Here is a 24,154-nt window from a genome sequence, read left to right on the forward strand (position 1 = left end):
AATCACCTGTCCCCACCAAATTACCTAGATAACCTTCAAATCATCCTGAAAATCTACGAATTCGGCCTGAGATTTAAAGAGAAGACAGCTGGAATGCTACAGGGAGAAGAGTTCGCGCTTCTATCAAGGTAGGAAGACGGGGAAAAAGAAATAAAGACACAAAAGGCCTCCAAGGGGGAGGGGCCCCGTGAGGAGCCAGGCTGAGGCCGGGGCGAGTGTCCCCAGGACAGGAGAGCCCCGTCCCGGAGGAGCAGGAGCTGCACCAACCTTCCCGGGGGAAAGGGGCTCGCGGGGAGTTGGAGCAGGACCCAGGAGGGCGGGGATGCCCTGGGCTCCCGGGAACACTGACAGACACCTGCGCCCCGGGAGAGTGCGCCGAGCTCCCTAAGGGCTGCAGCGCGCACGGCGGGACCCTGAGCAGCTCGGGGGGCTCGGGGGCGGCTCTGCGGATGGGGCTGCGGGGCGGGAGCCCGAATCCAACAGTGCAGGCCCCAGATCACTGGGCGCCGGGACACAGCCCAGGATCCCGCCTCCCCCAGGACAGGCAGAGGCCGGGAGGGCCCAGGACAGCGAGGACGCTCCTGCCCCAGCTGAGCAGATCAGCGGCCCCGCCCGGAGCCTCCAGGCCCTGAGAAAGAGAGCTCCAGAGTTACTGCGGGGGCTGACTCCAGGGCTCCAGAGCTGCTGTCGCCGCTGGGGTTGTTCCTCCTGCGGCCTCTCGGGGTAAACAACCCCCCTGAGCCCTGCACCAGGCAGGGGGCAGAGCAGCTCCCCCACGTGCTAACACCTGAAAATCAGCACAGAAGGCCCCTCCCCCAGAAGACCAGCTAGACGGACAAGTTCCAGGGGAAGTCAAGGGACTTCAAGTATACAGAATCAGAAGATACTCCCCCGAGTTGTTTTTTTTTTTTTTTTTTGATTTCTGATTGCTTCCCCCACCCTTTTTTTTCACCTTTCTTTTTCTTTCTCTTTTTCTTCTCTATTTTCCTTTTTTTCTTCCTTTTTTCTTTTTATCTTTTCTTTCCTTCTTTCTCTCTCTTTCTCCTTTTCCCAATACAATTTGTTTTTGGCCACTCTGCACTGAGCAAAATGACTAGAAGGAAAACCTCACCTCAAAAGAAAGAATCAGAAACAGTCCTCTCTCCCACAGAGTTACAAAATCTGGATTACAATTCAATGTCAGGAAGCCAATTCAGAAGCACTATTATACAGCTACTGGTGGCTCTAGAAAAAGCATAAAGGACTCAAGAGACTTCATGACTACAGAATTTAGATCCAATAAGGCAGAAATTAAAAATCAATTGAATGAGATGCAATCCAAACTAGAAGTCCTAACGACGAGGGTTAACGAGGTGGAAAAATGAGTGAGTGACATAGAAGACAAGTTGATGGCAAAGAGGGAAACTGAGGGAAAAAGAGACAAACAATTAAAAGACCATGAAGATAGATTAAGGGAAATAAACGACAGCCTGAGGAAGAAAAACCTACGTTTAATTGGGGTTTCCGAGGGCGCGAAAGGGCCAGAGGGCCAGAATATGTATTTGAACAAATCCTAGCTGAAAACTTTCCTAATCTGGGAAAGGAAACAGGCATTCAGATCCAGAAAATAAAGAGATACCCCCTTAAAGTCAATAAAAACCGTTCAAGACCTCAACATCTAATAGTGAAGCTTGCAAATTCCAAAGATAAAGAGAAGATCCTTAAAGCAGCAAGAGACAAGAAATCCCTGACACTTATGGGGAGGAATATTAGGGTAACAGCAGACCTCTCCACAGAGACCTGGCAGGCCAGAAAGGGCCTAAGTGAGAAGAACACACAACCAAGAATACTTTATCCAGCAAGGTTCTCATTCAAAATGGAAGGAGAGATAAAGAGCTTCCAAGATAGGAAGGAACTGAAAGAATATGTGACCTCCAAACCAGCTCTGCAAGAAATTTTAAGGGGGACTCTTAAAATTCCCCTTTAAGAAGAAGTTCAGGGGAACAATCCACAAAAACAAGGACTGAATAGATATCATGATGACACTAAACTCCTATCTGTCAATAGTAACTCTGAATGTGAACGGGCTTAATGTCCCCATCAAAAGGGGCAGGGTTTCAGACTGGATAAAAAAGCAAGACCCATCTATTTGCTGTCTGCAAGAGACTCATTTTAGACAGAAGGACACCTACAGCCTGAAATTAAAAGGTTGGAGAACCATTTACCATTCGAATGGTCCTCAAAAGAAAGCAGGGGTAGCCATCCTTATATCAGATAAACTAAAATTTACCCCGAAGACTAGTGAGAGATGAAGAGGGACACTATCTCATACTTAAAGGATCTATCCAACAAGAGGACATAACAGTCTTCAATATATATGCCCCGAATGTGGGAGCTGCCAAATATTTAAACCAATTATTAACCAAAGTGAAGAAATACTTAGATAATAATACACTTATACTTGGTGACTTCATTCTAGCTCTTTCTACCCTGGATAGGTCTTCTAAGCACAACATCTCCAAAGAAACGAGAGCTTTAGATGATACACTGGACCAGAAGGATTTCACAGATATCTACAGAACTTTACATCCAAACTCAACTGAATACACGTTCTTCTCAAGTGCACATGGAACTTTCTCCAGAATAGACCATATACTGCGTCACAAATCAGGTCTGAAGCTATACCAAAAGATTGGGATCATCCCCTGCATATTCTCAGACCATAATGCCTTGAAATTAGAACTAAATCACAACAAGAAGTTTGGAAGGACCTCAAACACGTGGAGGTTAAGGACCATCCTGCTAAAAGATGAAAGGGTCAACCAGGAAATTAAGGAAGAATTAAAAAGATTCATGGAAACTAATGAGAATGAAGATACAACCGTTCAAAATCTTTGGGATGCAGCAAAAGCAGTCCTAAGGGGGAAATACATCGCAATACAAGCATCCATTCAAAAACTGGAAAGAACTCACATACAAAAGCTAACCTTACACATAAAGGAGCTAGAGAAAAAACAGCAGATGGACCCTACGCCCAGCAGAAGAAGAGAGTTAATTAAAATTGAGCAGAACTCAACGAAATTGAGACCAGAACTGTGGAACAGATCAACAGAACCAGGAGTTGGTTCTTTGAAAGAATTAATAAGATAGATAAACCATTAGCCAGCCTTATTAAAAAAAAGAGAGAGAAGACTCAAATTAATAAAATCATGAATGAGAAGGGAGAGATCACTACCAACACCAAGGAAATACAAACGATTTTAAAAACATATTATGAACAGCTATACGCCAATAAATTAGGCAATCTAGAAGAAATGGACGCATCCTGGAAAGCCACAAACTACCAAAACTGGAACAGGAAGAAATGGAAAACCTGAGCAGGCCAACAACCAGGGAGGAAATTGAAGCAGTCATCAAAAACCTCCCAAGACACAAGAATCCAGGGCCAGATGGCTTCCCAGGGGAATTCTATCAAACGTTTAAAGAAGAAACCATACCTATTCTCCTAAAGCTGTTTGGAAAGATAGAAAGAGATGGAGTACTTCCAAATTCGTTCTATGAGGCCAGCATCACCTTAATTCCAAAACCAGAGAAAGACCCCACCAAAAAGGAGAATTACAGACCAATATCCCTGATGAACATGGATGCAATAATTCTCCACAAGATACTGGCCAATAGGATCCAACAGCACATTAAGAAAATTATTCACCATGCCCAAGTAGGATTTATCCCCAGGACACATGGCTGGTTCAACACTCGTAAAACAATTAATGTGTTTCATCATATCAGCAAGAGAGAAACCAAGAACCATATGATCCTCTCATTAGATGCAGAGAAAGCATTTGACAAAATACAGCATCCATTCCTGATCAAAACTCTTCAGAGTGTAGGGATAGAGGGAACTTTCCTCGACATCTTAAAAGCCATCTACGAAAAGCCTACAGCAAATATCATTCTCAATGGGGAAGCACTGGGAGCCTTTCCCCTAAGATCAGGAACACAACAGGGATGTCCACTCTCACCACTGGTATTCAACATAGTATTGGAAGTCCTAGCCTCAGCAATCAGACAACAAAAAGACATTAAAGGCATTCAAATTGGCAAAGAAGAAGTCAAACTCTCCCTCTTCGCCGAAGACATGATACTCTACATAGAAAACCCAAAAGCCTCCACCCCAAGATTGCTAGAACTCATACAGCAATTTGGTAGCGTGGCAGGATACAAAATCAATGCCCAGAAATCAGTGGCACTTCTATACACTAACAATGAGACTGAAGAAAGAGAAATTAAGGAGTCAATCCTATATACAATTGCACCCAAAAGCATAAGATATCTAGGAATAAACCTAACCAAAGAGGTAAAGGATCCATACCCTAAAAAATATAGAACACTTCTGAAAGAAATTGAGGAAGACACAAAGAGATGGAAAAAATAATCCATGCTCATGGATTGGCAGAATTAATATTGTGAAAATGTCAATGTTACCCAGGGCAATTTACACGTTTAATGCAATCCCTATCAAAATACCATGGACTTTCTCCAGAGTTAGAACAAATTATTTTAAGATTTGTGTGGAATCAGAAAAGACCCCGAATAGCCAGTGGAATTTTAAAAAAGAAAACCATATCTGGGGGCATAACAATGTCAGATTTCAGGTTGTACTACAAAGCTGTGGTCATCAAGACAGTGTGGTACTGGCACAAAAACAGACGCATAGATCAGTGGAACAGAATAGAGAATCCAGAAGTGGACCCTGAACTTTATGGTCAACTAATATTCAATAAAGGAGGAAAGACTATCCATTGGAAGAAAGACAGTCTCTTCAATAAATGGTGCTGGGAAAATTGGACATCCACATGCAGAGGAATGAAACTAGACCACTCTCTTTCACCATACACAACGATAAAATGGATGAAAGATCTAAATGTGAGACAAGATTCCATCAAAATCCTAGAGGAGAACACAGGCAACACCCTTTTTGAACCGGCCACAGTAACTTTTTGCAAGATACATCCACGAAGGCAAAAGAAACAAAAGCAAAATGAACAATGGGGACTTCATGAAGATAAGAAGCTTTTGCACAGCAAAGGATACAGTCAACCAAACTAAAAGACAACCTACAGAATGGGAGAAGATATTTGCAAATGACATATCAGATAAAGGGCTAGTATCCAAGATCTATAAAGAACTTCTTAAACTCAACACCAAAGAAACAAACAATCCAATCATGAAATGGGCAAAAGACATGAACAGAAATCTTACAGAGGAAGACATAGACATGGCCAACATGCACATGAGAAAATGCTCTGCATCACTTGCCATCAGGGAAATACAAATCAAAACCACAACGAGATACCACCTCACACCAGTGAGAATGGGGAAAATTAACAAGGCAGGAAACAACAAATGCTGGAGAGGATGCGGAGAAAAGGGAACCCTCTTACACTGTTGGTGGGAATGTGTACTGGTGCAGCCACTCTGGAAAACTGTGTGGAGGTTCCTCAAACAGTTAAAAATAGACCTGCCCTACATACAACCCAGCAATTGCACTGTTGGGGATTTACCCCAAAGATTCAGATGCAATGAAACGCCGGGACACCTGCACCCCGATGTCTCTAGCAGCAATGGCCACAATAGCCAAACTGTGAAGGAGCCTCGGTGTCCATCGAAAGATGAGTGGATAAAGAAGATGTGGTCTTTGTATACAATGGAATATTCCTCAGCCATTAGAAACGACAAATACCCACCATTTGCTTCAACGTGGATGGAACTGGAGGGTATTATGCTGAGTGAAGTAAGTCAGTTGGAGAAGGACAAACATTATATGGTCTCATTCATTTGGGGAATATAAATAATAGTGAAAGGGAATATAAGGGAAGGGAGAAGAAATGTGTGGGAAATATCGGAAAGGGAGACAGAACGTAAAGACTCCTAAATCTGGGAAACGAACTAGGGGTGATGGAAGGGGAGGAGGGCGGGGGGTGGGGGTGAATGGGTGACAGGCACTGGGCGGGGGGTCACTTGACGGGATGAGCACTGGGTGTTATTCTGTATGTTGGTAAATTGAACACCAATAAAAAATTAATTTATTAAAAAAAAGAAAATCAATGTCAAGATATACTTAAAATAATAATAGAAAATTAGGAGGAAATTATAGCAATTTAAAGTAGATCACCTTTGATAAGTTATTAGCGAAACTAAGATAATTTTTATTATGGGTATACAGATAATAAATTATAGAAACAAAAATTACTTTTAAATTGTAGTTTAAAAAATTAAGTAATATAAAATATCACCCAAGAAACAAAAATTACTTTTAAATTGTAGTTTAAAAAATAAAATAAAATAAAATAAAATAAAATAATAAAATAAAATAAAATATCGCCCAAGAAATCTCAAATGTTGGCCCCAGGCATTTAGCACTGATGCCTCTGTGAAAAGATTTGTGGTGAGTGTCTACTTCTTCCTGGGGTGATTGGGTTAATTTATTAAAAACTGGTAGAACATTACTTTTTCCTTTTACGCAAACTCCCATAAAGAAACTTAACTACAGGTAATTTGACAAAAGTTAAATATCCTTTTATTACCATAGGAAGAAGTATTTTTACCACCACAGGTAGTAAAAGACAGCCATTGACAGAAAATATATAACTTTTTGCATCTAATCTGTCAGAACACCCATTTTGAAGTGCATTTAAATGAAAATGAAAACATATTCATCAAAGCAGCACAATGCCAATTTTCAAGAGAATTTTAGAAAATCAGTGTTTTCATCAGATTGTCAGAGGCAAATGAGAATTGCCATTTTGAACTAATAAAGAACAGAGAAGGGAAATTGACTTAGATGACTAGCGTCATTAAAATTAAGTGGGATGTGAAAATATTTAAACAGAATAAGTGCTGAAAGTAAATTAGCTATTTCAAATGTCTTCTGTTTGCATTTGCCCAATTTTCAGTCCTAAACCCTGACATTGTGACTTAGAGTTGTAATTTTCTTTATCCATCTTGTATGAAAACACTCAGCATACAGTTCCCTCTTGATGCATATTTATCGTGTTAACAATCACCCAGGAACTGTTTTAAGACTTTTGTTACAAAAAAAAAAAAAAAAAAACCACAAAAAAACAAAAAAACAAAAACAAAAAAACCCCACCTTTTGTTACTTAATCTTCAACTCTGTAAGATCACCACCACATTAAGAGGAAGAAATTTGTGCATAGAAAGTTCAACTTGCTTACCCAATCTACAATAAGTACTAAGTGACAGATTTGGGATTCACACTCAGAGCTTCCCCCCGGCCCCCTTCCCAGTGCTCTTCAAGTGCCTTACCTTACAGTCATAAATCTGACTCAAGCGAGATCATTACAGAAAGTAACCTCACTTGTCCCTTTTCATTCAAGCTACACATTCCATACGGAGTTAAGGCAGAAGTCAAAAGAGAACACAGGGAGAAAGGTTAGGGACACCAGCCATCTCACAATTTTCTTGCTTACTCAATCCCGTGATCTTCATTCTACCTTCTACCACTCGTCAGAGGCAAAAGCCAAGTAGACAAAAATTGAGAAGGCTGACTTCGAGCCTTTTAGTTTTCTCTTTATCTTCCTTGTACTTACGCTCACACTTCTCCTTGGATAGCAAGAGTCCGTTGTTGCTTGGACTCTTGCTCCAAGAGTTAACAAGAGGGTGTGGCATTTATTATTTAAGCTTCTTCTTGAGAGCTGGCATTCAAGCCAGTGCCTGCCCCTCTAGTCAGTGGCTTTGACCTCTATACAATATGCTTTTGGGGAGAGTTAAAAAGATAAGCATTGTTTAAAAACTCCCATAGCTGGTTCATTAAGTCAGAATTTCCACTGATACCTGCTAAGTAATGGCTCTGGTAAGCTTATACTATATTAAAGCAGTATTCAAAACAAAATACAGCCTCTCCTTATTCAAGGAGAAACTGAGTCCAGTTTCATGTTAATTTAGCAGAAAGGCTTTCCACACTCTCTAGTCATATGACCAAGCCAATTACTTAACTGTCTGAGGCTTTCTTAACCTTCCTTCTTTATGACTAAGGTCCATTCTTTTGGGAGAAGAAATTATGTAAATGAGGTTTAAAGCCAAAATATTCTTTGACAGAAAGGATATGTTTTATTATGAAAAATATTGTTTCTTCAGCTATTGTAAGTTAGCTAATAAATACCAGAGAAAAGCTCTACACACTTCCGATTATTTGAATTCATTTCTCTTTACTTATTTGTAGATTTATGTGTGTGTGTGTGTGTGTGTGTGTGTGTGTATGATTTTATTTGCTTATTTATGAGAGGCCCAGAGAGAGGCTGAGACATAGGCAGAGGGAGAAGCAGGCTCCCCGCAAGGAGCCGATGTGGGACTCGATCCTGGACCCCGGGATCGTGCCCTCAGCTGAAGGTAGACGCTCAACTGCTGAACCACCCAGGCGTCCCTGATTTAGATATATTTCTGTTCAATAAATCTCAAATGTCTACTACTATCACTGATAGTAGAGTTACAGCAGTTAACACAGTAGCTCATAGATCCAACTCTTCTAGGGTTTACATTTTGATGGACGTTTATTTCTTGAGGATTTTTTTTCTTTTTAAACAGTCAGTATGAGGCAATTTATTATCGACTCACCTAGTTCTATGTATAACTGTAGCTGTCCATTTAGAAGAATTTGCAAATTACTATTAAATGTTAGAAGGCCTACATAAAAATTAATAAGTAAATAAATATGTTGACATGTGAGAACGACTTCGGGACAGAGCGCCTCAGGAGGCAGTTAGTTACATAATTATATTCATATGCATTTCACTATCATTGGATCATGTACCAGATTAATGAGATTAGTAATGTTATTGAAGGTGTTGCTCTGCTTTCATTGATTATTTTTAGTTGATATCTCACATACTACAATTTAATCCAATATCACATAAATTCCATCTTTGTTTATAAGAGGACAGTCACATAAAAATGTTTATCAAGGCTGTTATACTCCTTTAAAACTTGGAAACTTTGAAGAATGTAACTACATATTATTAAGCAGAAGTACTTTAAAAAGAGGAAGTACTCAGAGAAAGGAATCATAAACTAATTATCCCAAGTTTGCAAACTATTTCCCCCAGATTTACATTATTTTAACTTTTAGGATGAATTCAGTGTTTTTGCATGAGTACTGCACGTTAAAATGGGAATTCAAAAGTTCTTAAAAATTACTCCAAATTACTAAAATGTAATCATTTTCAACATCTGTTGAATGTCAAGCTAGTTGAGTACCTTCAGTTATGCCTGTATACACCTGGATGGATAAATGGAAGGATAGATACATAAATAAATGGTGGATGGAAAGAGGAACAAATTGAATTACGCTACAATTAAGTAAATATTAAATGTAACTATACTTGAACTCATCAAAAAATGAAATAGGAATTAAGCTGACAGTGTTGAACTTTAAATGTTTCATAAAAACACATTTATTAATACATAAAATACTCCTGTGATTAAGAATAAAGGTTAAAACATATTGAGATAGCTAAAATTTTAAATTTTATTCTTAGATAGTATCAATTTAATCCTGCCATTTAAGATGAAAGTAAAGCATTTGTACTCACCTCTTCTCTTTCAGATTTTGTACCTTTTTCTATTTTGTAAACATGCATTCTCTTCTGTAACCATAATCTATTTTATTTTATTTTTTTTTTGTATTTAGATGGATTCACTGCTCTTCCCCATTCATTTTACAATATTCATAATATTTAAGGAGTTTTTAAAAAGTCATCTCTGAGTTGGCTGGATTTCATTGTCATATTATTTTTTTTTGCATGCTTTTTATTTTCTTTTAAAGATTTTTATGTTTACTTGAGAGAGTAGAGAATACAAGTGGGGAGGAAGGGCAGAGGAAGAGGAAGAAGCTGACTCCCCGCTGAGCAGAGAGCCAAGGTACAGGTGGGTGGTTCAACTCCAGGACCCAACCCAGGATGAGTGAGAATCATGACCTGAGCCCAAGGCAGACTTAACCAACTGAGCCACCCAGGTGCCCCTTTTGTATGCCTTCTCAATTAAGGCTCATGGATGATGTATTTCTGAGAATTCTGTTTGCTTTTAAAATTTTCTGATTATCTATGGTTTTCTTGTCTTGTTTTTTCCTTCTGAGAGGATACCCGGAACACTCACTACCCTGTAAGACAGAGATGTATGTACACACTGAAATTCCTGCCCTGGAAAACTTGAAAGTTGACCAGCCAACCATCTATTGTACTAAATACAATGACAGTTAAGCCCCAGATTTTGTATGAGTTCTCAGAAGAGGAAGAGTTTGGGCAAAAGCACAGAAATGGGAAACAATCATGCAGAGGTACTATCAGAGTTTTGACATTGTGGGAGCACATGGTAAGATAAAACAGGATCACAGAAATTCAGAGAAAGAGACATGGCCTGGCCCTTGAAGGCCCTGAAACCCAAACTTTGCTTGTAGGAACACTATAATAAAACGATGTCAGTCAATTCCTACTCCACTCCTACCATCACACTCTGCTGTGTGCTTCAAAATCCCACTGTCTTGGGATGCCTGGGTGGCTGGGCGGTTTAGTGTCTCCCTTTGGCTCAGGGCTTCTCCCCCTGCCTATGTCTCTGCCTCTCTCTCTCTCTCTCTCTCATGAATAAATGAATAAATCTTAAAAAAAGAAATCTCACTGTCTTTTGGCACGGAGTATCACACTTGTCTTTTCTTCACAGCATTTCTGAGTTGGCTTTATCACAAAGTTGACTTTCTCAGCAATGGCTCTTTTAGAACACACGTGTTCCCTGAAAAAACATTTGACACACATTTGACAATGTCTGCCAGGTGCTTTTGAACTTGAAAACAACTTGGCTACAAAGAATATCTCAGTTTCACACCTTCTTTCTTTCAATACCTGCAGATACTACTATACTATTTTCAAGCAGTAGATTTTGCTTTATGGATTGGTGAAGCCAGCTTAATGTTAAGCCCTTACAGGGACTTGCTTCTTCTCCTAGGGCACCTGAAGAATTTTGTTTGTTTCTTTTAAGATATATATAAAACTGGGATTTATAAATTTCTGTAAGTTGTATCTCATTTTTTTTTCTGAAAAAATATGTACCCTTTTCATTTGTGGCTTCAGTTCTTCCTGTATTCTATGGATATTATATCCCGATTAATTGATTTATCTGTTAACCTCTTTGTTGTTATGTATCAGCATGTGGCTTTTCTTTTTTTATTCATTGTCTCCTAATTAATTATATATCTCTTCCCTTTACATTTACCTCAAATCAATATGCCAGTTTTTCACTTTGAAACCTTTCTTCTTTCGGGTTCTAACTTGTATATTTGTCCCATTTTGACCTTATTTAGAGTCTTTATTTTTCCCTCTGCTCTCAATCATCCATTTTCGTAACTTTGCATTGACTTGTCATCTTGTCCTAGAGCTCTTGTTTTGGGGAATATAGTTGCTTAAAACCTATGGTATGAAGAACTCTCATGCCATTGTTCTTCTGTTCCTTGGGTTATGTTTAATTTCAAACTGGGGATTTTTCCTTTATTTTGTCCTGTTTTGTTTTACTCAGTGTGTTAATATAGTTAATGGGCCTCGCCCCACCCCACCCCCGCCCCATTACTCTTGTTTAATTTGGAATTTGTATTCTTACCTCACCATATTTTATTCTGGGAGTGAATTTACTCTGACATGCTTTGTTTTTGTCTTGCTGTGGTAGCTGACATACTCACTCTCCCTGCGTCTGGAAGAAGATGTCCAGTCCCCCAATCCCTAGAGCCTCTGAATATGTTACTTTAAGTGTCAAAAGAGCCTTCACAGAAGGGAGTAAGTTAAGGATTTTGAGAGAGAAATATTCTGGATTGCCTGTGTGGGGCTGATATAATAAAAAGAATCCTTAGCAGAGGGGAGTAAGAGAAAAATTGAATAGCGATGTGCGATGGAAACGGTTGTTGAAGCGATGTGTTTGAAGATGAAGGAAGGGAACAAGAGCCAAGGAATGCAGGCAGCCTCGAAAGCCTGGAAAAGAAAAGAGAACAGGTTCTCCCCTGGAGCCTCTGGGTGGAACCAGTGCCACTAACACCTTGATTTCAGGCTGTGAGATCCCTATCAGACTTCTGGCCTCTGGAACTGTATGTGAGATAATAAATTTTTATTTTAAGCCACTAATTTCTTCTATTTTACTGTAGCAGACATAGGGAATTAACACAGTAAAGGATGTTTAGAACAATTCTTCCTTAGATCTGGACATAATCTGAGCCATTTTACTTTTGGGTGGAATTCTTTCTTTTTTTTTTTTTTTTTTCATTCCAAAGGGTATTCACTCTTAATTTCATGAATCTGCTTAGTCACTAGTCTGGTCAAGGAAATATTTGTGGTTATTTCATTGATTATGTTTTGTTTTGTTTTTCTTTTTGTTTTAATCTCTGATTGCCAGTTCCTTCCTGGTGCTCTGCTCTGTAGGCATGTATTTTAAGGGGCTTGACTTCTATCCCTGGCAATGAATTCTGTCATATGTCCCTACCACACTTTGCTTACCCATTCCTCTGAAGTTGGAAACTAAACTAACATGACAGCCCCCTGCTAGTATAAATAATGGTATTAGTATCAGCCTTGCAAAGGTCCCTTTAAAGAATGAGATTATAGGATCATGGCTTATATGCTTATTTAATTTTATAATATGTTGACTAATTGTTCTTCAGCATGGCTGCAGAAGACATTTTAGATCATGAAGATTTGTTTTTTTTTTAAACCCATATCCTTATAATCATGTATATAGTTTGAGCAGTTTGACCTAACTTTTACCAATGTGATACATGTAAAATAGTATCTAATTTTTGTTTTTACTTTATCTGATCGGTAAGAAGGCTAAGCATTCTTGATGAATGTGCCTGCCATTCAGTGACTCTAAGAGGCTGAGCCCCTAGTAAGTGAAGGGAATGTACAGAGGCAGCACCCACTGGGGCCAGAGAAGACTGAAGGAGGCTCGAGACCATGGCCTGGTTCTAGTGTAACTGATAAATAAAGGTAAATACAGATTGTCCCTGAGGGAGGGGGGTGTATGCAGTGGTGGATGGGGGGTGGGATGGAGCTAACCACAGAGTTTGGTCTCTGTACAGAACCCAGCTGTTTCCAGAGGACATAGACTGGGGCCTGGAACAGATGCCTGGAGAATGAGACTTCTAGGCTTGACCAGAAGAGGATTCATTATGAGGGCCAGGGAATGTAAATCTAGGGGTTTTCTCTTTCTCCAAACCTCTTGGGAAATAATTAGGAAAAGAATAGCAAAAGAGACAGTGGCTTGTTGTAAAAATACACGAGCCTATTCCCAGTGGTGGGGGAAAATTCAAAATATTTAGGGTTGTATAGAATTATGAAATGCCCTCAAATCCACACCTATACACTCACATATACCAAAGCTATAACTGTTTCACATAAGTTAAATAATATTACTAATAAGATCTAATGTGAATTGTTTTCTATCATTCAGGCATGGTTAAACCCTAGTTCTCTCAGGTATTGCCTTCTCTGTGGGGAGATTCAATGATGTGGTTACTGTAGACACAAGAAAGAATGTTCTTTAGTTAATCCAAGTCCTCTTTTCTCTTGTTTTGATGTCAAGTGCAAGATACACAAATTCAAGTTGATGATAGTTCCCAGTGGATGAAAGCAATGGCTCTAGTCTGAGTTGTGGCAGTCCTTGAATCCTGTGAGTATCAGCAGGGTTCCTGGTGTGTGCTGATGTAATCCCTAGGTCACAGAACACTGATGCTGGCTTGCATCATAATAGCCCTGTTGGTATGTTGAGCACTGGTCAGGACAGTGATTTAGTGAGGAAGTAGTTTCTCAAGTGATTTGTTGTTCATGAGTGTACGAGTGAACTAGTTTGATTCTTTGTTATTGTTAGCCGACTCTCTGAGTTGAGTTTCAGGGAGAAAGGTACTGATTGGAGTCACTCTCTGAATAGGTGAACCATGAAGCAGAAACAAAAAAGGAAGCATCTAGAAAGTACAAGTTCCCCCCAAACTGTCAAGAGGTCAAAAGGTATGTGTTAAGCATCTTCTCTGAGCACAGGGTGACAAGGAACTGCCTCTAAAGAAAGGAGGAGAGAAGAAGGGAAGTGGGGGAGGGATGTGTATATATGCTAGTCTTTCTGAGGGCTCAGATAGTCTCTGAGAGTCAAAAGAAAATTCAAGTGACCAAAACCTTGTCTCTGCAGCTTAAGACCTGTGCCATCTCTATGTCACTCTGGGTTACTGCACTACAGACTTAGTGAGTGGCTGATTAGTACTCTTTCTGTGGAAATTGTATTTTCCTATATTTTATTTCTGTCTAAGGGCATTGATGTAGTATAGGATGTTATTATAAGTTTTCCAGTAGTACTTTCTCCTGTTAATGAGGAAGAAAATGTGGCTCATAGAAGTAAGGAGAAATTTTTAAAAGAGCACTTGAAACTGGTTGTACAGGGGTGAGAGTATAAAGTCAGAATTTACTTACTCAGAAGCAAAAAAGAATTTTGTCTCAGACTATGAGAATGTAAATGCGGGGTTCCTATCTAAAATGCAAGAAAAGGGCAGAATATGTACATATACCACTGTTTAATGATAATGGTTAAATTGAGGAGATTGTTTCTGAAGAAATGGAAAACTGAAGTAGTTCTGGTTGCTATGGAAATTAAAAGTAAACAAGTAACATCTAGGAGGAGAAACCATTGTTCAGTGCTGGGGAGTTGGGGGAGGGCAGATTAAGGCTAACCCTGAAGTTACAAGTGTTGACTCCTACTTGGGAAGAGGACTTGATATTTCCAACAATGTATGTGCTTTCTGGGGAGAGAAGCCTGGAAAGTGAGGTTATCTGTATTTTACCTGCAATAAAATTAGTCCGTGTTGAGAGTTGTTATTGAGTGTAAAGTATGAGACATGGAAAACATGTACTCATAACTGTGTTTCCCATATACACACATATAGAATATAAGTGTGCCAGGAAAAGGTAATTAATATCAAATATAATTGTCCACTTACTCTGTACCAGATCCAATTATTTGCCTCTCAAAAACACATTACATCCTTACGTCATTAGTGAGAGTAGATTTGGCCCTTGTAACTAGTACACAAATGAATCGGTTTCTTGCTTATATAACAATTCAGAGTATATAAAAATGGAATATGGCAAGTCTCCAGGGCTGATAGAATCTTTGCTATCATCAACCTGAGCTTTAAAATAGACCCTGGATTATCAACATCCCAACTACCTGAAAAGTGAAGAGCATGGAGGGACCCAGAAGAGGTATTTTTGGTTCTGTTTGGAAGGGTCACATGTCATTTCCAGTCATTTTCCATTTTCAAAAACTTAATCCCATTGTCAGAACTGCCGCAAGAGATGCTGATAAATACAATCTAGTAGTATGTCCAGGTAGAAAGGAGATAGCTTGCACTTTCTGCTCCAGTTACAAGGAACATTGTACAAACCCAACTCCTCCTGATAGAAACACAATAAATGAACCATATTATGCTCTCCATGAAAATGGAGGCTATGTGTGTTCACTAAACATGTCTTGTTTATACTCTTGTTGTTTGTTTAATGGATGGATAAATTCGCAAACACCAATCATGGGTCACATCTTTATTATTTTTGTGTGATTTCTCAGCAAGTACTAACTTACAAGAAGTTCTACAGCATGAACAAAGTGCAGTGGCCTCAACTTCAGGCCAGACAGCAAAGGACTCTTCTTCCTCTTCAGAATGCTTCTGCACCTCCTCCCAAGAAAAGCTCACTGGTGCTGGTAAGGAGAATTTATTGAATAAAATGGAATCTAGGCAGAAGCCAGAGATGAACTGAGTGATTCTGATCATCAGTTGATGAAAGGCTGACCAAAACAGAAAGAAACTCCAACTGTATCTCTGTCTTCTTCTCTGACCAGAGGTAGAAATCATCACTTGCAAGGGGAAAATACTTAAAAGGAGTGGAGTAATCCCAAAAAGATCAGCAGAGAGCAGTGTTTTATTTGAGGAAATGGTGGGAGAGGGTCTGGGTATGAGAATTTTACCAGAGAAACATGGAAGGGTAGGTCAGTGTCAACCAGCAAAAGCACATATGTTATCCCGGTGCAGACTCTCTGCACTCCTTATTCTCATCTTTCATTTCCTTATAATTTCCATATGCACCTTAATTCTCTATGCCATGTTTTTGTTCCTGCTACACAAACACAGATAATTTTTCTGACTTCTAAAACCCAAGCTTAGTTATCCCTGTTTTTAAATGTCATAGAAGCATACAACGTATAGTTTTTGTCTGGTTTCTTTCACTCACCATTACATTTGTGAAATTTATCTAATATAATTTATATATAAATATAGATTATATCTATGCACATGTATTATATATAAATATAGTCTCGAGGTTCATTTATTCTTTCTCTTAAAACCTTTGATTTTTACATCCTCTAATGTTATTTCATTCTTCCCTTATATTTCACAAATATGCCGAGTCTAGTCTCGAAGAGAATATTAAGTCCCATAACAAAATATAACACTGTAATCCGTAGACATAGGACGCAGAATCTGTACACATGGATATGTGCTAAACTGAAACCCAGAAAGCGTACATACCATTATCACTTACACAAAATTCATCTCATATTCAGATTCACAAGCACCAAATCAATTACACTTTAAGCCCTAGCTCTGTTTAAACCAACATGTTAGGAACATATAGACACAAAGCACATTGCACCCATCACACCGTTTTGCCACAGTAGGTATGTAATGTCAGTTCCTAATGAGAATGTATCAGACATATCCATAAGAGGGGATGATGATATTTAGCAATTAACTAATGAGCCACGAGCTTGGTTAGCATGGAAAGAGAGACATGACATAAAAATAAAGAATGTGTTCTTCAAAAGTTAAGATTTTGTCTCGTTTGAGGCTGTAAAACTCTAGGAGATAGAATGCAGAGGATAAAAATGTAACAAATATAAAGGAAGGCAAATGGTACTGAAAATTCTAACCAAGATGAATGAATATGAAGACCCACAGTAACAGGATCCAAATAGAAGAATAGGATGCTGAAAGATACCAATTCTCCGCCCAAACTAAAGATTACTGTTCAGAACAAAGTAAGTATTTCCATAGAATCAATGGGAAGAATAGGTTAGGGCAAAGAGTATAGGAGGGGGAACAGAATGGAACCAGCTGCTTTTCTGATTTATATTCAATTTTTTAGGAATCCCAAAATCAGGCAAATGTGATCCACCACCTGGCCACTCTTTGGAAGACAATACTCTGGTCCCTGAGGCAAAAGGTGAATCCTCTGAATCAGAATACTTCTCCTGCTATTCCTCCTTCAGTCATCTGTCTTCTGCAGGTAAGGGGCAAGGAAAGGCATGCAAAGTCTAGGCAGATTAGGGCAGTGGGAGCCTGAAGAGACTGGTAGACACCCAGCTCAGCATCTCTCAGCTAGTGGGAGAAAGGTACACATCAGAGCCAGTTATAATCTTATCCTCATTTCTTATTGGGAATCCAAGTCTCTTGTTCTTGTATTCTCATTAGGAACTGAATACAAAGAGTTTTCATGGGGGAGCCCCAGTGACGCAGCAGTTTAGGGCTGCCTGCAGCCCAGGGTGTGATCCTGGAGACCCTGGATCGAGTCCCATGTCAGGCTCTCTGCATGGAGCCTGCTTCTCACTCTGCCTGTGTCTCTACCTCTCTTTCTCTCTGCATCTCTAGGAATAAATAAATAAATAAATCTTTTTTTTTTTTTTTAATCTTCAGAACAAAGTAAGTATTTCCATAGAAGTCAAAGGGAAGAATAGGTTAGGGAGAAGAATATAGGAGGGGGAACAGAATGGAACCAGCTGTTTTTCTGACTTATATTGAATTTTTTAGGAATCTCAAAATCAAGCAAATTTGATCCACCACCTAGCCACTGTTTGGAGGACAATACTCTGGTTCCTGAGGCTAAAGGTGAATCCTCTGAATCAGAATACTTCTGCTATTCCTCCTTGAGCCATCTGTTTTCTGCAGGTAAGGGGCAAGGAAAGGCATGCAAAGTCTAGGCAGATTAGGGCAGTGGGAGCCTGAACAGACTGGTAGACACCCAGCTCAGCATCTCTCAGCTAGTGGGAGAAAGGTACACATCAGACCCAGTTACTATCTTATCCTCATCTCTTATTTGGGAATCCTAGTCTCTTGTTCTTGTATCCTCACCAGGAACTGAATACAAACAGTTTTCATGGGGCATCCCCAGTGCCCCAGCTGTTTGGGGCTGCCTGCAGCCCAGGGCGTGATCCTGGAGATCCTGGATCGAGTCCCATGTCAGGCTCTCTGCATGGAGCCTGCTTCTCCCTTTGCCTCTGTCTCTGCCTCTCTTTCTCTCTGCATCTCTAGGCATAAATAAATAAATAAAACTTTAAAAAATATATATTACTGTTCAGAACAAAGTAAGTATTTCCATAAAGTCAATGGGAAGAATAGGATAGGGAGAAGAGTATAGGAGGGGGAACAGAATGGAACCAGCTGTTTTTCTGACTTATAATGAATTTTTTAGGAATCTCAAAATCAAGCAAATGTGATCCACCACCTGGCCCCTCTTTGGAAGACAATACTCTGGTTCCTGAGGCAAAAGTTGAATCCTCTGAATCAAAATACTTCTGCTATTCCTTCTTGAGTTGTCTGTTTTCTGCAGGTAAGGGGCAAGGAAAGGCATGCAAAGTCTGGGCAGATTAGGGCAGTGGGAGCCTGAAGAGACTGGTAGACACCCAGCTCAGCATCTCTCAGCTAGTGGGAGAAAGGTACACATCAGACCCAGTTATAATCTTATCTTCATCTCTTATTTGGGAATCCAAGTCTCTTGTTCTTGTATCCTCACTAAGAACTGAATACAAACAGTTTTCATGGGGCAGCCCCAGTGCCACAGTGGTTTAGGGCCACCTGCAGCCCAGGGTGTGATCCTGGAGACCCTGATCGAGTCCCATGTCAGGCTCTCTGCATGGAGCCTGCTTCTCACTCTGCCTCTTTCTCTGCCTCTCTTTCTCTCTGCATCTCTAGGAATACATAAATAAATAAATCTTTTTAAAAAAAAAATTACTGTTCATAACAAAGTAAGTATTTCCATAGCAGTCAAAGGGAAGAATAGGTTATGGAAAAGAGTATAGGGATCCCTGGGTGGCGCAGCGTTTTGGCGCCTGCCTTTGGTCCAAGGCGTGATCCTGGAACCCAGGATCGAATCTCAAATCGGGCTCCCTGTGCATGGAGCGTGCTTCTCCCTCTGCCTGTGTCTGCCTCTCTTTCTCTCTGCATCTCTAGGAATAAATAAATAAATAAATCTCTTAAGATTATTGTTCAGAACAAAGTAAGTATTTCCATGGGGGTCAATGGGAAGAATAGGTTAGGGAGAAGAGTATAGGAGGGGGAACAGAATGGAACCAGCTGTTTTTCTGACTCATATTGAATTTTTTAGGAATCTCAAAATCAAGCAAATTTGATCCACCACCTGGCCCCTCTGTGGAAGACAATACTCTAGTCCCTAAGGCAAAAGGTGAATCCTCTGAATCAGTATATTTCTCCTGCTATTTCCTCCTTGAGTCATCTGTCTTCTGCAGGTAAGGGGCAAGGAAAGGCATGCAAAGTCTGGGCAGATTAGGGCAGTAGGAGCCTGAACAGACTGGTAGACACCCAGCTCAGCATCTCTCAGCTAGTGGGAGAAAGGTACACATCAGACCCAGTTATTATCCTATCCTCATCTCTTATTTGGGAATCCGAGTCTCTTGTTCTTGTATCCTCACTAGGAACTGAATACAAACAGTTTTCATGGGGCAGCCCCAGTGCCACAGTGGTTTATGGCCACCTGTAGCCCAGGGCGTGATCCTATAGACCCTGGATCGAGTCCCATGTCAGGCTCTCTGCATGGAGCCTGCTTCTCCCTTTGCCTCTGTCTCTGCCTCTCTTTCTCTCTGCAACTCTTTGAATAAATAAATAAAGACATCTGTTCAGAACAAAGTAAGTATTTCCATAGAAGTCAATGGGAAGAATAGGTTAGGGAGAAGAGTATAGTAGGGGGAACAGAATGGAACTACCTCTTTTTCTGACTTATAATGAATTTTTTAGGAATCTCAAAATCAAGCAAATTTGATCCACCACCTGGCCACTGTTTGGAAGACAATACTCTGGTCCCTGAGGCAAAAGTTGAATCCTCTGGATCAGAATACTTCTCCTGCTATTCCTCCTTCAGTCATCTGTCTTCTGCAGGTAAGGGGCAAGGAAAGGCATGCAAAGTCTAGGCAGATTAGGGCAGTGGGTGCCTGAACAGACTGGTAGACATCCAGCTCAGCATCTCTCAGCTAGTGGGAGAAAGGTACACATCAGACCCAGTTACTATCTTATCCTCATCTCAATTTGGGAATCCGAGTCTCTTGTTCTTGTATCCTCACTAGGAACTGAATACAAACAGTTTTCATGGGGCAGCCCAGGTGGCTCAGAGGTTTAGCGCCACCTTCAGCCCGGGGCCTGATCCTCCAGACCTAGGATCCAGTGCCTTTGTTGGGCCCCCTGCATGGAGCCTGCTTCTGTGTCTGCCTGTCTCTCTCTCTCTCTCTCACTCTCTCTCTCTCTCTCTGTCTCTCATGAATAAATAAGTAAATAATCTAATAAAACAAAAACAAAAAACAAAAAAGAACACAAACAGTTTTCACTATCAGATGGTAGATAGAAAGTCCGTGCATTCATTTTGGGAAAATATCATTTATTGAGGGATGTATCCAGAATTGCTGTATGTCAGTTAAACCTACAAGCAAAGAATTAATGTAAAATTAAACCAAAGATTGCAGTACTCTAGTAATTTCTCACTGAAGAAATGTGAAAGAGCTCTGAATCGTTAGTCATCCATGTAAAAGAGTCTTATAGGTAATGACTTACTGAACATGAGCTCCCCATGCAAAACTACAAAACACATAATCTAAAGTAGATTCTGCAAACACAATGAACACTAAGATTTAGCTTCAAAGAAAATCATTTAATTGAACAATAGGAATGGTAAATAAGAATATTTACAGTTATTAAACAAGTAAAAACATAAAACACTATCAATAAAAAGATTTAAAAAACCAAGTTTTAGAAATGAGAAATAATGTTCTAGAAATCATAAAAAATGTGGATGAGTTAAACATCACATTTGTCAGAGGAAAAGAACATTTGTGACCTGAAGGCTAGAGCCAGGGAATTACTTACAAATATAAATCAGAGTGATCAATACATTGGAAATATGAAAAAAGGATTAAGATAAATGAAGAGAAAATGTGACAGTATGACATATCAAACTAATGCTTGTTTAGAATAAAACAGAGAACATAAGACAGATAAAGAAGTAATTGCCAAGATTTTTTTTTCAGAACTCTGGAAGATACAAACCTTTAGAATCAGGAAACATTATTAGGAAACTCGATACAGAAATGGCAAAAATAAATCCCCACTAAACTAGGTACACTAAAGCCAATATTCAGAACCTCAATAACAAAGATGTTAAAGCAACTGGGGAGAAGCACACAGTCTTTCAAAAGAATGGTGATCTGTCAGACAGTGACCATATCCACAGCAATTATCTAATAACAATATAAGATAATGTGCTGGATGAAAAGAACAGTCACATCATAAAGAAAAGAAGGGTGAAAAAAAGACATCGTCAGATAAAAAAGTAGAAAACATAAAAGATAAAATATTTGAAAACACAGAACGTATTTGGAAAGATGAAATGGAAGCCAGGAACGGAAGATGAGCTGAGAAGTCTGTGATTGAATGCCAGTAGGTTTTGATGATTTCCACACCCAAACCAGGAACACTGATTCACAGATAATCCACCAAACAGATGTAACTGAAGTACTGGATGACAGTCACATACAACTTGACTGGGAGCTCAAGTATTCTAAGCTCCTTATTTTGCACAAAGAATGGGTGGCACCATGGACTCAAATAAACAACTCTACACTCAGAAAAGAAAGGAAATCAGGTAAATAGAGCCTGCCCGTTTGTAAAGCCCCTAGTCAGTCCAGAGTATGTGGAGCATTTATTATCATCTACCGAAGGCTTTAACAATTTACCGCAAACAGTGGATTAAAGACAACAAAAATGTATTATTCTCTTATGGTTGTAGGGGTCAGAAGTCTAAAATACGGCATATGGACCGCTCAACTAATCCCAAATAATGTTCCCATCTCAGGGTCCTTAATCTAATAATATCTGCAAAGTCCCTTGGGCCTTAAAGGTAACATTATGGACTCTGGAGATAGGATATGGGCATCTTTTGATGAAATGCGTGAGACACAGTGACGTATGTATAGTCAGGGAAACAAATACTAAAATATATGGACTGTACACTGTGATGACACAATTTCAAGACACACCGCAGCGACCTCAATAAAGACAATGTACATATATTATATCCAGCTAGCCATGAGCACTTGGGAAAAAGTAAAAATGGTCGAATGCTTCTATTTTGGAGCTTTGGCCAGAAAAGAGACTATACTATCCCTGAGTGTCTGACACAGAGTAAGCAATCCAAGTGCACTGAATATATGAAACACTAGATATATCTTTTTAATTCTAATTCAAATTACAGAAATCTTAAAGAAGCAAAAGGATACACCACAGCCTGGTGAGAGTACCTCACAGGAAGAACACAGTGCCGTTGTCTCAAGTGACCTCCCCTGTGCCTCTGACAATAAGAATACGGGTAAGTCGAGATGTCTGAACTGGAGGTGGGTAGTGGCAAAGGGAGATGTAAGCATGGCTGAGGCTCCAGCTGAGCATTTCTATTTACAGACTCATAGATGAGAGATATAAAGTGATCCAAGCCCATGTCCAGATGAGAGGGATAACACAAGGTCTTTTTTCTCTCCAGGAGATGTTCATTGCATCTATATAAAACAAAGCCTGGAGATTCAAGGGGAATCTCAGAGAGGACAAATATCCATAAGTGCAGGGCCATGTTTGCAAAGGTGGAGTCTAAAGAAATGTCAGATCTCTCTGAGAAATGGAAATATAAACTCAGTGTGAACCTGAGAAGATGAATTCTGTTGGTCATAATGTTGGCAAATCTCTGACAGCTGGTGTGAAATGGGCCAGCAAAGAACAGATAGGGCATCCAAGAAGGAACCAGTAGATTTTGCTTTTTCACTAAGAGAGGACTGAACTCCTTAGCATGTGTCCTTTCATGGGGGAAGAAGGGGCAGAGATTGGAAAGAGACCCTTCGATTCTTCTCCAACAACCTCCTAACCCTCATGAGCACACAGGAATATTTATTCCATCACATACTCTACTAGGCTTAGCACAAAGTCCTCTCACAGTTAACCCTATTGACACTTGTCTCTTCATTTCCCATTCTCTGGTCCCATTTCTTTCTTTTCTTTTTCTTTTTTCTTCTTTTTCTTTTTATTTTTTTAAGGATCTTAATCATTTATTCACAAGAAACACATATAGAGAGAGACAGAGACATAGGCAGAGGGAGGAGCAGGCTTCCTCAGGGAGCCCAACTTGAGACTCAATCCCGGGAAGCCAGGCTCATGCCCCGAGCCAAAGGCAGGTGCTCAACCACTGAGCCACCCAGGCATCCCTCTGCTCCCATTTCCTTATACTCTCAGACAGACTCATAAATTCAGATCCTCATATCTTGAACCTTCACAACTCATTTTGCAGCATATGTATTCCTCAAGTTTGCCTTCTCTAATGACATCCTTAGATACTATCATCTCAAACTCACACAAATAATCTCATTCTTGTAGAACTTCATATTTCACATTAACAGTGAACAAAGCCACACAATCATATAACATCGTGTAAAACTCCTCTGTCCCAGGTCGCTTAGGCCCCTCAGGTAATTCCACAATCTAGGACCTCGCGTGAGGTCTTGCCTCTATCCTTGCCTCTATCCTAGCACTTTCACAATCTCAACAGATCTCACAAAATTACCCAGGTCCATATCTCTCTCATAAATCAAATAGACAGTACGTCACAACTTGAACCTCAGCAGTACATGACACCCAGATCACTCATACCACCTTTACATATACAGGATTATGCTGTACCATCCACTAATATATGATGCTCATGCTACCTTTACGTAGAATGGCCATGGCACCCGTACGCCTTCTACATAAAATTGTTGAAGAAACATG

General features: G+C 39.8%; 1 protein-coding gene across 2 annotated transcripts in view; it reads left to right on the forward strand.

Annotated features, from left to right (window-relative positions):
* Nucleotides 1-24,154, forward strand: part of LOC112650210 (uncharacterized) — a 502,480-nt gene that overhangs the window by 471,297 nt on the left and 7,029 nt on the right. The window contains exons 1-7 of one of the 2 annotated variants that reach the window (XM_049115983.1): nt 13,816-14,033; nt 15,637-15,771; nt 17,214-17,354; nt 17,876-18,013; nt 18,537-18,674; nt 20,096-20,236; nt 22,599-22,712. In XM_049115983.1, coding sequence (XP_048971940.1) covers nt 13,964-14,033; nt 15,637-15,771; nt 17,214-17,354; nt 17,876-18,013; nt 18,537-18,674; nt 20,096-20,236; nt 22,599-22,712 — 877 coding nt within the window. In that variant the 5' untranslated portion in view covers nt 13,816-13,963. Of the gene's footprint in view, nt 1-13,815; nt 14,034-15,636; nt 15,772-17,213; nt 17,355-17,875; nt 18,014-18,536; nt 18,675-20,095; nt 20,237-22,598; nt 22,713-24,154 lie in introns of those variants that run through there. The other variant, XM_049115981.1, reaches the window with a different exon arrangement.

This window comes from Canis lupus, chromosome 11 (assembly GCF_003254725.2).
Source record: "Canis lupus dingo isolate Sandy chromosome 11, ASM325472v2, whole genome shotgun sequence".
NCBI classification, from domain to species: domain Eukaryota; kingdom Metazoa; phylum Chordata; class Mammalia; order Carnivora; family Canidae; genus Canis; species Canis lupus.